Consider the following 13917-nt stretch of genomic DNA (forward strand, 5'->3'; position numbering starts at 1 on the left):
CACCGTGGTGGTCTCCAGATGGCTTTCCGGCAGGCTGTCTCGTCCCACCCTCTCCCAACCCGGCAGAAAGCACAAGAAGGCAACAGGTGAATGCTACGTGTGCTGTGGAACGGGCCATGGTCATCTCCAGCCCGACACCACACTCGGGAAACCCCAGCCAGCGCTTTCAGACGCCCTGAAGACAGCAGTGGGAAATCTAAGCAGTCTGACAGCTCTGCAGGCTGGCAATGGAACCGGTGAGCACGGAGTACGGAACCGGAGCTGAGAAGATCCCCGGGCCGCGGCGGCTGTGGTTTTCCTGGTAGCAGGGAGGAGGCGGCTGAGAAGCTTCACGGCTAGCATGCCACGGAACACGGCGAGAAGACTCCCCACTACATAGCCCGGTGTCAGCGCACAAGCAGCCCACAGCTGTGGGACACGTCTCTGCAAAGCAGTTTTATCTAGAGACCCGAGGATAATGTGTGGCGAGCTGAGATGGGGACAAGTTGTTGGCTGATGTCAGTTCTCCACCAGGAAGAATCGTCAATCAATAGCTCATGGATAAGCATGATCCTGGTCTATGTGACACCTAATGGGCCCCAAGTCGGGATGCCCCCTTATGGTGCTACTGTACCCCATTTCCTCACTGTGCTTTAGGGCAGTGAATTCAACTCCATCTTCAGTCTGCAGTGCACGGACCCTCAAGGCTGTGGGACTCGTGCACTAATATTCAGGTGGCGCTCAGGATCGCTGCTAAATTCTCACAGCAGGGAGTGGTCCCCTGCCCCCCGATGCCCAGGCTGCCGTCTGGAGCACTAACTTAGTGCCGGAGAGGGATCCGGTTGTTGCAGAGTTCCCTGGAATGCGATGTTTTAATATTGCTGTTCTGCTTGGAAAATCAGACCCCTCTGAGCTTCCAGTATTGATGGATTTGATGAATGACTTTGGCAAAGAACAGACCAGAGTCTTGACAGGATGAAGTAGGAGTTGTGATGGGAGTGGATTTGGCCACGGACACTGATTTTCCCATTCTCAGTGGTGATTCCGTCCTGCCTGTTCGTCCTGCTGCTGAGCTGCTGCCCCAGAATCCCTGCTGCTCGATGAGGTCAGGTGGTTTCTAAGTGGTTAAGATTGGCATGGAAACACCAAGGAGGCGACGCTGTGCATTGTTCCAGCCACAGAAGGGCCCCTGAGCGCAAGAAAAGCAACGTTTATGGACTTGACTCCAGGTATTTGAGTGAGCCCCTAGTTACACAAATTAACAAAGGGCAGCCCTGCGTGGGGGATGCCAAGGAGGAGACCAGAGTTGGCTAACAAGTAAATCACTTCGTTCGCATCTGTTTGTGCTTGCCAGGCTGCCTGGCCAAGTACACTGGGGAGGAGTGCAGTGGCCGTGGGGCTGGGCCCAGTTCTTCTCTGCGGACCTGCCTGGGCTCGCCGTCGGGGAGTCTGCAAAAAGCTCATTTCCCCGAGGAAGCCGTGTGCCTGCCATGAGTCCGTGCGCACTGAGAGGAGGAGGCGTGATTAGCGTGGCCCAGTGACAAGGCTCCCATCTGAGGAGGGAAGGGAGATTCGGGGTAAATGCTCCATCCTTTCCTAGCTGGCACTGGGGACTTGCATCTGAGCCCTGGGTAGAACTAGCAACAAAGAGTAATTAAAAATAGCCAGAGCCATCTTATGAAAAACCCTATAGGGAGTTGAACCATGAGCCAAAGTCCTATTTCATGTACACATTAGATGCACATATGTACATGTACATGCAATCCACCTGTTTCATATACACATGTACAGGCACACGCATCCGTCTTTTCATTTACGTCCAGTGAATGGAAGATCTCTCTCTCTCTCTCTCTCTCTCTCTCTCTCTCTCTCCGCCCCTGTCCTGATCATCGTTCTTGCCTGCCCAGCCCCAGCCTGCATCACCCTGGCCTGCTGTCTCCCCCAGCCTGTGGCTGGGCCCTGCACACTGCTGGAGCAAGACAGGTGTGTAGGGCGGATGCAAAACAAACCCACCCTGGGGAAGAGGGGAGTGAGGAAATACTCCTTCTGAGTGTACCTCGGAAACCAATTTAAAGATCCTGAGTCAAGTCAAGTGGTGCAAACCCCGCAACCCAGAGAGTCTATCCCAGGTACAGCCAGGGAAGCTCTTGTCCAAAACAGGGCAGTGTACGCCGAAACACGAGAAACCTGCAGGAAGCGCCACGGGTGTCCTTCTTAGGGGAGTGGCCATGTAAGTCGGTCACATGAAGGGATGCCGCAGAGTGGACTGTAGCTGTTCACAGCCGTGTGTGTGAACCGAGAGAGGGAGGGAGGGAGGGAGGGAGAGAGGCATCTTCCATCTACTGGCTCATTCCCCAAATTCCTGCAATAGCTCGGATGATCCAGAACAGTCCAGAAACCCAAAACTGCATCCGGGTCTCCCATGTGGGCAACATGGAACCACGTACTTGGGCCATCACCTGCCTTCCCAGGTGCAGTAGCAGGAAGCTGGATCAGAAGTGCGGAGTAGCCTGGACTTACAGGCCATAGCTCCATGCGTTCACAGCACCCGCCCCTACGTGCACAGGTTGCAAAATCAGGTCAACTAAAGGAAGCTGATGAAGCTGTACCGGAAACCAAGAGAAAGAGAAACAGGAAGCAGGGGAAAGAATTAGTGAGTTAGGGGTCGGAGAATAGTACGGGTTGGATGCATTTCCTTCCCCCAAAAGTGTTTGTTGAAGTCCCAACCCTCAGTACCTGGGAATGTGGCTGTGTTTGGAGACTTAGCTCTTAAACAGGTCACTGGGGTAGGGTGAGGTCGCGTGGTCAGGCCGGTCCTTGACACAGTGCTTCCTGGGAGGAGACAGGATCCGTCACCTACCCCCACAACATGGCGGCACTGCGTCCCTCCAACTCATGTGACCTTCACTTGTGGGTTTTGTTTCGTTTGGACTAATTCTTTTACTGTTGAATATTTGGAATTCATAAGTCATTTTATCTTAAAGTGCAACATGTGGGTAGTTTGTTCTCAGCATAGCCAAAACCCTGTATTGTAAAATAAATTTTAAAGAAGTTTCTCAAAACCTGGAGTTACCATGGTGCCTTTCTCAGCTGGGAGGCAGCCGTCTGGAGACCAAGGAGAGAAGCCTTGGAAGGAACTGAACCTGCCAATGGTTTGACGTTGGCCGGAACTGAGAGGCAACACACGCCTGTTTTCCAAGCTGCCCTGCCTGTGGTGTGGCTGTGACAGCCCCAGCACACTAACACAGCCATCTGCGATCCTGACAGTGTTCTGCCTTAGCAGTGGGAGGGAATAATTCTATCGTTGCTTTGATAGACTGTTTTGGATGTACTTTCTCCAATTAAAAAAACAGAAGTATAATTACTGCCAGGCATTTAATTGATTTATTTAGCAAGTATTCAACAGAAGATGCAGTTCTAGTAGGGTAATCAATATGTCATTTTCTTAAAAAAAATTTATTTGAAAGAGACAGAGAGAGGATAGAATGCTTCCATCTGCTGGTTCAGTCCCCAAATGGCCACAGTGGCCAGGGCTGGGCCAGGCAGAGCCAGGAGCTTCGTCTGAGTCTCCCAAAAGGGTGTCAGAGGCCCAAGCATTTGCGCCATCTTATGCTGCTTCCCAAGGCCATTAGCAGGAGACTGGGTCGAAAGCGGAGCAGCCAGGCCGTGAACTGGTGCCCACATGGGATGCCGGCATCGCGCAGTGGCTTTGCCCACTGTGCCACAACGACAGTTCCATTGTGTCGTTTTTAAGAAAAGGAATGCTACATTTCTCCAGTATTGATTTGTTTTCAACCAATGGATAACCCTCCAAGGAAAATGGACTGAACACATGCCTTTAAACTAAGCAGTGTAAAACTCTGTGGTTTTAAGTTAAACAGCTCTCCTTCTCCACTCATTCCTCTTACACCATTCACATCTCAACTAAAAGATCCAAACCGGGTCCTCTCACCTCCCTGGAGGAAAGCAGGTGCGTTGGAAAGGTGCTGACATTGGAAACTTTCAGCAGCTCTGTAGTTACTTTACTGGAATTGATACAAATGCGAGTGTCTAAGCTAAGCTTAGTTCTTTGGAGAGACGCATACTGCAAGTGATTTCTTTTTAATAGCAAATATGATTTCAGGACTTAGTGATAATATTTGTGGATAGCTTCAACAAACACAATTGTCACTAAAATGCTCAGTGCTTTATACTCAAACATGGTTAAACAGCGCGTTACATATACATATGGTGTTTGGACATATTTTGACAGAATACTGAAACATATTTTTGTTTTAGTAGTTTATTGTAAATGTAATTAAATCTTTTCCAACATATTAATAAGTACACATCGCAAACTCTGGGGAGAGCATTATGTAAGTGTTGATAATTAAAATCCAAATCCAAGTGCCAGAGAGTACAAGGAAAACTAGGCACAGGTCCCCGGGACAGACCCGCCAGCAAATGCGGGCTCCTAAAAAGCCCCTCCGTGTGCTGTGTTGGAAAGAAGTAATATGAGTTTAAGGGTGCAACTAAGAGTATCGATTTTAAAATTTCAGCAGACAGAAATCCATACAATTCTTAGACATACCGGACAGCCTCAAAATATGTTAATTAAGAAGTGTGTTTGCATTGCCTTTTGCTGAAATGAATCAATAAAAACAAGCGCTGTTTAACCCCAGAAAATACACACAAATATTTTGCACGTGTGGAGGTTCAGCAGTTTCACTCTGGAGCTTAAGGAACTGTTTAAAACATAGCCTCGGCCTGCGCGGTGGCTCACTTGGATAATCCACTGCCTGTGGTACCAGCACCCCGGGTTCTAGTCCCGGCTGCTCCTCTTCCAGTCCAACTCTCTGCTGTGGCCCAGGAAGGCAGTGGAGGATGGCCCAAGTGCTTGGGACCTGCACCCGCATGGGAGACCAGGAGGAAGCACCTGGCTCCTGGCTTTGGATCAGTGCAGTGCCGGCTGTGGTGGCCATTAGAGGGGTGAACCAACAGAAGGAAGACCTTTCTCTTTGTCTCTCCCTCTCTCACTAACTCTGCCTGGCAAAACAAACAAACAAACAAAAACAAAAAACAAAAAAACAAAAACCAACCACACAGCCTCCATCAATAACTCGAGGAGGGTACCCTCCAGGCGTGTTACCTGCTGCAGAGGCCTGCTGTCAAGTAGCAGGTGGTGCTGGAGCCTGGACTCCCTGCCCCCACCACCCCCTCCAGGGATGCTGGGGCAGAGCACTAGGGAACGCTTGCTCCACTGTGGCCTGAGAACTCGCGTGACAATGACTTGCTGTGGGTTTTGTTGATGTTTGTTTCATTTTGTTTTTCAGTGTTGCATATTGGGAATTCATAATCCCTTTTATCTTTTTTAAAAGATTTATTTATTCATTTGAATGGCAGAGTTACAGAGAGAGAGAAACAGAGGCAGAGGCAGAGAGAGGGTCTTCCATCTGCCGGTTCACTTCCCAGTTGGCTGCAATGGCCGGAGCTGCACCCATCCGAAGCCAGGAGCCAGGAGCTAGGAGCTTCTTTCAGGTTTCCCATGCGGGTGCAGGGGCCCAAGGACTTGGGCCATCTTCTACTGCTTTCCCCGGGCCCCAGCAGAGAGCTGGATCAGAAGTGGAGCATCCAAGACTTGAGCCAGCGCCCATATGGGATGCCGGCACTGCAGGCCATGGCTTTACCGGCTGTGCCACAGCACTGGCCCTAATCCGTTCTTACGGTGCAGTTTATACATAGCATAGCCAAAACCCTATGTTGTGTAAAAAATAAATAAATAAAAAAATAAAAGGCTCTTGTACACCCAAGTTGAAGTTGCCACGGTGCCTTTCAGCTACTGGGAATGTGGAAAACCGCCTATAAACTATTGTTGTCAAGGCTCTTAGGCAACGTAATTGACAAAGCAAAGGTAGACAAAGCCGTGTGGGTGGTGACGTTGTCCCAACAGGGCTGTCACCCGCAATACTTGTGTGCTGTGTGTGGTAGAAACCAGGTGCCCGTCCCCCGGGGTGCCCCCATCTCCCTCCACTTTTCTCCCTTCCAGCCACCAAGGAGCCTTAACGGATACACTCGGCTGCGACGGGGTCTAGCCCTTTCTCGGGGGGCCTCACCATTAGGGACGAACCCCTCCTCTTCTCACACTGGCCAGGACAGCCGTGCCCCTGAACACAGCATGGATGGGGGCTGACCCGGTGCCTGCATGGGCTGGGTCCCTCGTCTGGGTGCCTGTGTGGGCTGGGTCCACTCTCCTGGTGCTGTCAGATTGCAAACACAATGCTGCTTGTTTTGAGACACCCGGGAAGACACTTCCATTCTCCCAGGAAGTAATGCCCGAGGACTATGTGAGTGCCCAGTTGGAGCCCAACACGAGGGAGGGAGACGTGAGCGTCAGTCACCCGGCATCACTGAGGGTACAGGAAGTGAGAGGAGAGGAGCGGGTCTTCAGAGAGCAAGCCGGGATGGCGAGCGTAGGTTGTCATGGTAAGGACTCCACGCCACTGGACTCCAAGCATCACATCTGGTCAGCTGCTTTAGAGGGGAGAGAACCCAGGGTAGGGTTGGGAGTTTAGGGACCCTGTGGCAGTGGCTCCTTCTCAAGTCAGGCTTAGAAACTCGGGGTTCAGGGCAGAGAGAGCACAGGTGTCTGCTTCCCACTGGCAGCTGGGCATACGGGTGCTGCTTCCTGGGCCCCACAGGAGGGGTGTTCCCTGCCTGGGGGAGAGAGACCAGGCTGATGAGCTGTTGGCCCTATCGTTGATTGGTTCCTCTGCTGATTGAGCTGTTCTTACTCCCCTGGTGCCCCTAGGACACCAGGAACAAGCAGACTCCCAACAGCGTCCTCAGTTGATCCATGTGGCCAGGATGCCTTCCTCACAAGGAAGACGAGGCCAGGAGGCAGGAGAAGGAGTACCTGGGGGAGGAGGGCGAGCTTTCTTGGAGTGTGATGAGGCTTCCTCAAGTGACCGGCTTTTGTGCTGACCCAAGCAGGAGGATTGGGAGGAACACATCCTGGGTAGAGAGGACAGCGCAGCCAAAAGCTCAGAGCTGCGGCAAAAGCTTGGTGTGTGAGAGCAGCCGGCAAGGCCAGGTGGGCTGCAGCCAGACGCGCAAGGGGGAGAGCAACAGAGGAGAGCGTGGCGGCAGGGGAGGGCCGGGCTGTAGGGACCGGGCCCCATCCGCCATGTCCAAGACCCCGCATCTTGGTATTGGTGCAGTGGGATCCAAGGTAGGCTCAGTTGAAGAAGTGGGTTGGCCAGGCTGTGCGTGAAAGACATCCTTTTACTGTTACTGGAGACCGACTGGCAGGAGGGCAGGGGAAGGTGCGAGTGACTCGGACTGGAAGGGGTGTCCAGTCGCCTGGATGAGGGACCGCTGTGGTGTGAGCTAGGCTGGGGTGGAGAGAGGTGAGGCTGGACCAGCGGCCTTGTACCTTGGTGGGAAACTCGACTGGATGTTTTTGTGGATCCGACGGAGCTGATGAGGGAGAAGGAGGCTTGGCGGGTGGCTGCACATCTGGGACGTGAGCAGGTGGGCGAGGAAGGGGCCCCTTGCGGAGGCAAAGAAGATGAAGGAGAGAGTGGGTGGGGCTGAGGGTGCTGAGGGATCAAGAAGGGTGCCAGGGAGAGCAGCAGAACAGCCGTGATGGTGCCACGTGGGAAGGTGTCGTGTCCCAGCCCCTGCCCTGGTCTTCTGCGCTTGGAGTCTCTGCTCCCAGAACGGGCTCTCCTCTCTCTGCCGAGCAGGCCCCCGGAGCACATCCAGATGTTGGCGAGGCAAAGCAAGATGTTTTCCGACTGACTTTCCTTGTTTATCTTTCAGAACCATCCAGAAGTGTTGACTGCTCGCATACAACTGGAAAGCAAAGAACTGATCATAAGTCTGGAAAGAAACGCGTAAGTGTTCGCTCCTGCTTAGGGCACGATGGGGGAAACTTCAGACGGCAGGGACTGAAACGTGCTGTGTCATCTGTGTTGGCATCGGCAGAAACAGAGCCGAATGCATGGATCTGTAATCCAGATTTGGAGTTGAGGCTGGAATTAGCTTCAAGAATTATCCACTGGAAAAATAAAGACTGTTATCTTTCCAAGAAAGAACTTGATAACTCAGCAGGTTTCTTTTTTTTGTTTTTTCATGGTTCTGCTGTTTCTTTTTGTCAGAGCCTGATTTTTCGAGGAGAGAATTGAATCATCTGTTCTGTCCAAATAGCGGTGTTCCATAGTTAATTGACTTTCGACAATTCCTGGGTTATATAAGAGGAAATGACTTCAAATGGATAGAAGTTCCTTTCTCCTTGAGAAATACCAAGAGTTTATTTTACCTTTCGAAGCTTGTCTCCAGTGGTGTTAACTATTTATCTTTTTATATTAAAATGTGGCCCCTTTTGGGAAAAATTGCATAAATTTTTAGACAATGGTCTTACATTTTTTTTTCTGGAGGATGTAGGTGTAGGGACAATGCTTTGTGTGCCTTCCTGCATGTGCCTGAAGGCGGGAGTGGAAGTGACTGGCCCCGTGCCATTCCTTACGTTCAGGTGATCACGTGGAGGCTGCAAATCCCAAAGCCCCTCGTGTCCTGTCCGGCAGTGGCAGAGCTGAGCTGCTGGAAGTGGCACACTGTGCTGGCGCTGTCAATCAGCTCCCGGGGACTGCTGGACGTGCCGCTGCCGCCTGTCACTCGTCTCTAAGATGCCGATCTTGTTGGACTGACGGCTGAGACAGGCAGCCTTGGTGGCGTGAGTCCCACCATGACGAGGAGTCAGAAACCTGGCTCTGTGTCTCCACATGCGCACGTCTTCCGTGCTTCGGCGCGTGGGCTGGAGGGGCTAGGGCAGTCAGACCAGGGGGATCAGCGGCAGCCAGTCCCAGCATTCGGAATCTGTTGGCACGGCTTATTGCAACTCAGTCCTCCCGGGATCCCTGGGTACTGGGTGTCCTTGGATGCCGAGGTTCTCGGGCACTCAGGTCCCTTTTGTGAGGTGGCATGGTGTCACCCAGGACCTGCGCCCCCTCCTGCCTGCTTCCACCATCTCTGAACGACTTACAGTACTCCCATGGGTGACTGCTCTGTAGGTGCCACTAGACGCTGTCGTTCGAGGAATCTTGTGAAGGGAAAAGCTGTGCGTGTTCAGTACAGATGACGAGTCCTAAAAGTAAGCCATCTCGGTGCACGGCTGGCTGAATCCACAGGTGTGAAAGCTGGGGGGGCGGAGCGCCCGGGGGCCCCAGAGCCTGGCTGTCTCTCTAATGTGCTTTGTCCTCACCGGTAAGTGAGAAAAGCCTGGTTAGCAGGACACGAGTACAAGGCCTTTGGCTTTTCCTGTGATTGGATCTGAACGCCAAGGTCCAGGTGCCTTTATTGGGGAAGGAGGCTCTGAGCAGGAAGGTGTGTTTCGCTTAGGAAAGAAAACACCGTCCTGGTCCTGTTCTTCCCTGCACCAGAGAACAGGTGGGACACCTCACTTGCTGTACCTGCCTCTCTCTGGCGCTGAAACTCCCTCAGTGGAGGAAACTGAGTGTTGCCTAAGAGAGGGGAAGGAGAAAGCCTTCCTGTGGGCTGTGCTTCCCCGGCGGGGCTCTGCGGATTGGCAGCTGGACTGGGCGTGGGCGGCCAAGGCTCCAGGCTGCTGCAGGATCCCGCTGGGTGGAGGGAGGGAGCTGGAGTTCTGACTGCGGGTCACAGGGCAGGGGTAGACTTAATAAAAGCCTTGGGCTATTTGTTTTGATTATAAAAGGAGTTTGGCTTGTGCAGAGAAGTGAGCACTGGAGAGAAATAAAGAACAAAGCTCCCAGCTTATGCGTTTGGACTCGAAGGCGCCACCCTGCTTGCTGATTGGTGGCTGCTGATACGAGTCGGGTTGTTTGGCTATGAGTAAGGCTCTGCTTTCTCATCTTAGTGACACTGAGTCTGTGGCCTTTTACTTCCGACCTCATTTGGCTTTACGGTGGGACACACTTTCCCACGGGGAATTAATGTGGTAGGGCCCACCTGGGTCTCTGAGTCTGTGGGGTGGGACAGTGGCCCTGTGCGTGTTTTCCCCTGAAAACGCCTTCCCTTCCACGCCTGCAGACGACATGACACACACGGACAGCAGACACTGGCCAGTTAGGAGAAGGCAGCTCTGTAAGAGGTGCCACCATTCGCTTCCTTCCCCTCGGCCCTCATAAGATAATCTCAAAATGAGAGAATGAAAACGTAAAACCATCTCTTCTCAGTGTCATTCTCTCTTCCCACCTGTCAAGCTATATTTTAGAAGATTTATAGAGTATTTAACGTAGTCCTATGATAGTCCTGAGCTTGATTTTAATTAGGCCGCTATCAATTTTAGAGATTCTATTTTGCTAAACACAACATTTTTGTGAAGAGAGCCCACCAATATTAGTATTTTTGTAAGGTATTTCCCTCCCAAATGTAAATATAACAGTTTGTTGAAAGAAGTTTCGTCTCTCTTCTCTTTATTTATTTTTTTAAATTTATTTGACAGGTAGAGATACAGACAGTGAAAGAGAGAGAGACAGAGAGAAAGGTCCTCCTTCTGTTGGTTCACTCCCCAAATGGCCACCACGGCCGGCGTTGCACCAATCCGAAGCCAGGAGCCAGGTGCTTCTCCCTGGTCTCCCATGCGGGTGCAGGGCCCAAGCACTTGGGCCATCCTCCACTGCCCTCCCGGGCCACAGCAGAGAGCTGGCCTGGAAGAGGGGCAACCAGGACTAGAACCTGGCACCCATATGGGATGCCGGAGCCGCAGGTGGAGGATTAACCAAGTGAACATGGTGCCGGCCCCTCGTTTCTCTTCTAAATGGCTGTGAGTTGGAGGCGATGAATACAGAAGCATCTACACCTTGCGAAGTGGAGTGAGATGCCTTGTACTTTAGAGCTTTCCCTGCAGAAGGTGATCGCTCACCGGAGTGCACTGGAATTCCTGATTTGCATCGCCTTTGACGCCGTAGATACGACGCGGGGAGTTTGTCCAGAGGAACCTCTGAGCAGAGAGAGATGGAGCCGTCAGCAGGGTCACTTAGACGTTCAGCAGCCGTCCAGGAAAGGGCCTGCGAATCGGAAGCCAGCTGCGTGGTGGCCTCCTGCAGCCGCTCCAGGCTGGGAATCGGCCCTCTTCTGGGGATGGTCACTTCTGAGTATTTTACCTAAAGTACCAGGATCGGCAATTGAACCAATAAATTAGGGCTCAGCTGTGAAAGCACGGTCAGCAATGATGGGAACCTTTACTGCTGTAAAAATTCACGGCGTAATCAATGCAGAGAGCATGCTATAAAGTTGTTTACGTGACATTCAATTTTTATTTTAAAATTATGCACATGGCCTGCGTCTCTGAGTAGGAAGAGCGAGGGAGATATTTACTGTGTTGGCTCAGTGTTTTACTACAGAAACATAACATGTTAAAAATCTGGGTGAAAGGCATTTTATTTTGAGGGGCAAAAAGCTGTTGTAAAAACTTGATAATAGTTGAAAGGAATGTTAAAGTATTTATGATGAGAAGAAAAGGGGGAAAGACCTATAAAAGGATGGAAAAAAATCCTCTCGTTGATGTTGTCTTTCGATGTCCAGGAGTGTGCTTGAGTTGCAAAGTGCAGACAGATCACAAGTGAAGGGGCCGGTGCTGTGGCACAGCAAGAAAAGCCACCGCCTACAGTGCCGGCATCCCACATGGGCACCAGTTCTAGTCCCAGCTGCTCCACTTCCGATCCAGCTCCTTGCCAATGAGCCTGGGAAAGCAGCAGAGGATGGCCCAAGTCCTTGGGCCCCTGCACCCACGTGGGAGACCTGGAAGAAGCTCCTGGCTCCTGGGTTTGTCCTGGTCCAGCCCTGGCTGCTGTTGCCATTTGGGGAGTGAACCAGGCGATAGAAGATCTCTCTCCCTCTCTCCCCCTTCCCCCGCCCTCCATAAGTCTGGCTTTCAAAAAATTAAAACATCTTAAAAAAATCAGGACCCAAGTCAAAGTGGCCATGGTCCTGAGATCCTGACAGCTGCAGCCCAAGCCGGCACTGATCCCCTCCTCACAAGCTCCTCCACGGGGCACCAGTTCTTCCTGGAATTGCGCTGAGAGCTGTTTCAGGGAGTATAGCATCCCTAGTTTGTACAAAGACCGGATGCTGCTCACTTAAAATCTGTGCTTGTGTAGCCAGAATTAAATATTTAGGTGCTTCCCCCGAGAAACGTTTTTCACATCACTGCTGTCTGCCTGTGGAGCCACAGGGGCCTGGGTGGTAGCAGCCATCGCTCATCGGGCTCCCCGGGGGCCTGGGTGGTAGCAGCCATCGCTCCGCGGGCTCCCTGGGGGCCTGGGTGGTAACGGCCATCGCTCCGCCGGCTCCCCGGGGGCCTGGGTGGTAATGTCCATCACTCCGCGGGCTCCCCGGGGGCCTGGGTGGTAACGTCCATCGCTCTGTGGGCTCCCTGGGGGCCTGGGTGGTAATGGCCATCGCTCCGCGGGCTCCCCGTGGACTCTCGGGCCATTCCTCCAGCAGGTGCTCTTGAAACTGCATCTTTGACCAAGATGCTTTATGGGCGAGGCTGCCCAGCCTGGACGCCCATTCTTCCAGTTCAGGCTAATGGGGGACGATGGCGGCGGATCCCACTCCCTCCACTTCTCGACCCAGTGAGCGGTCTCTTCCAGCTGCTCCATTGCTGGCGGAAGGCAGTTGCCATGAGAAGCGCAGAGCAAGCTGACCTTGTCTTTGGGGTGTCTTGGGGTGTCTCTGGGCTGGAACTTCGGCATCGACATTGGTCTGGAACAATTCCAGGCATCTCTTAAGATACAACTTCCATTAGGGTTCGTCCTAGATTAAGAGCGGAAGCTTTCAATTGTCAGACACAGGTGTGAACGTTTGGGAAGGCACTTAGGTCGGGTCACCTCTCAGAGCAGGTGGTGGTGCCCGGCATGGGGACAGAGCCGGCGGGGAGACCAGCACCGGCGGGCGGTGAACCTTCTGAGGATACCAATCTGCTGTTCGTGGTGTCGCACTGCCCAGTTGGGCCGAGATTGCTGCTCGTGGCCTTGGGCCGTGTGTGCCACCTCTGGTTGGCCCAGGGTGTGCCACCGTCTCCGGGAAGACAAGCAGAGGTGCACTGAGCCCCCTTCCTGGTGGAGGGAAGCCGGCAGAACACGGCAGGGTCTGGATGATGGAGATTCCAACAGCGACCAAGAGAGCATTTCACGGTTGTGGTTACATGCAAAGTCCTGGGCTTGGGCTAACAGGAAATCAATGGCGAGTTCAGATTTGCCCTCTCTTCACAAGGGAGACCCCGCTGGAGCCTGAGGTGATGTGGCTTCCAGAAGAGGTGACCGCCATCTGAGCGGGGAGCCATGTGTCTGTGGCGGGTCCCAGCCTGGGGAGGTCATCCTTGTGCCATGCAGTGACCCTGGGTAGCCACCGCCCGAGCCCTGCACCCTGTTCGGGCAGGATGTCTGAAGCCGCCGGCCCCTTTGTTCGCAGCTCTGCGGGGCGTTCCTCCCTTTCCTACCACTGAGGGCCGTTCTTAAGCACAGGCGCATGGTCTCGACCTCCTCCCCACTGTGTGGCTCCTCACGGGCTCTCCCTAAACCCCCACCAAATGAATGACAGTGGAGAGCGGACGAGCTGGGCCAGGCTGGACGTGGGTCCCCATGAGGGCGCAGGTCTGTACTGTGCAGGGTCGGGGAACACTTCAAGGAGAGAAACTGTTGGAAAGGAAACAGATTTGTCTTCGGGTCTGTATTTTAAACCCAGCTTGGCTTCCGATCACAAAGTGGCTTAAACGTCTGTGAGCAGTCGGTGCAGAAAGACAAGGGCTCAGGATGGCCGTGGCGGTCAGGTGTGACAGCCCGCACCTCTCTCTGCGAGTCCAGGGTAGGCGGTTTTTACGCACTTACACCCCTGTCTTCCCCGTAGCTGCTCCCGGGGAACAGCTGTTCCCACTGTACACCTGTACGTCTGGTGACAGCAGACCATCCGGGCCAC

General features: G+C 53.0%; 1 protein-coding gene across 2 annotated transcripts in view; it reads left to right on the top strand.

Annotated features, from left to right (window-relative positions):
* ADAM12 (ADAM metallopeptidase domain 12) overlaps positions 1-13917 on the top strand; it is a 322789-nt gene that overhangs the window by 84962 nt on the left and 223910 nt on the right. For both annotated transcript variants that reach the window (XM_008274836.4, XM_008274835.4), the window contains exon 3: positions 7780-7853. In XM_008274836.4, coding sequence (XP_008273058.2) covers positions 7780-7853 — 74 coding nt within the window. The remainder of the gene's footprint in view (positions 1-7779; positions 7854-13917) is intronic.

The sequence above is a fragment of the Oryctolagus cuniculus genome, chromosome 15 (genome assembly GCF_964237555.1).
Source record: "Oryctolagus cuniculus chromosome 15, mOryCun1.1, whole genome shotgun sequence".
Lineage (NCBI taxonomy): Eukaryota > Metazoa > Chordata > Mammalia > Lagomorpha > Leporidae > Oryctolagus > Oryctolagus cuniculus.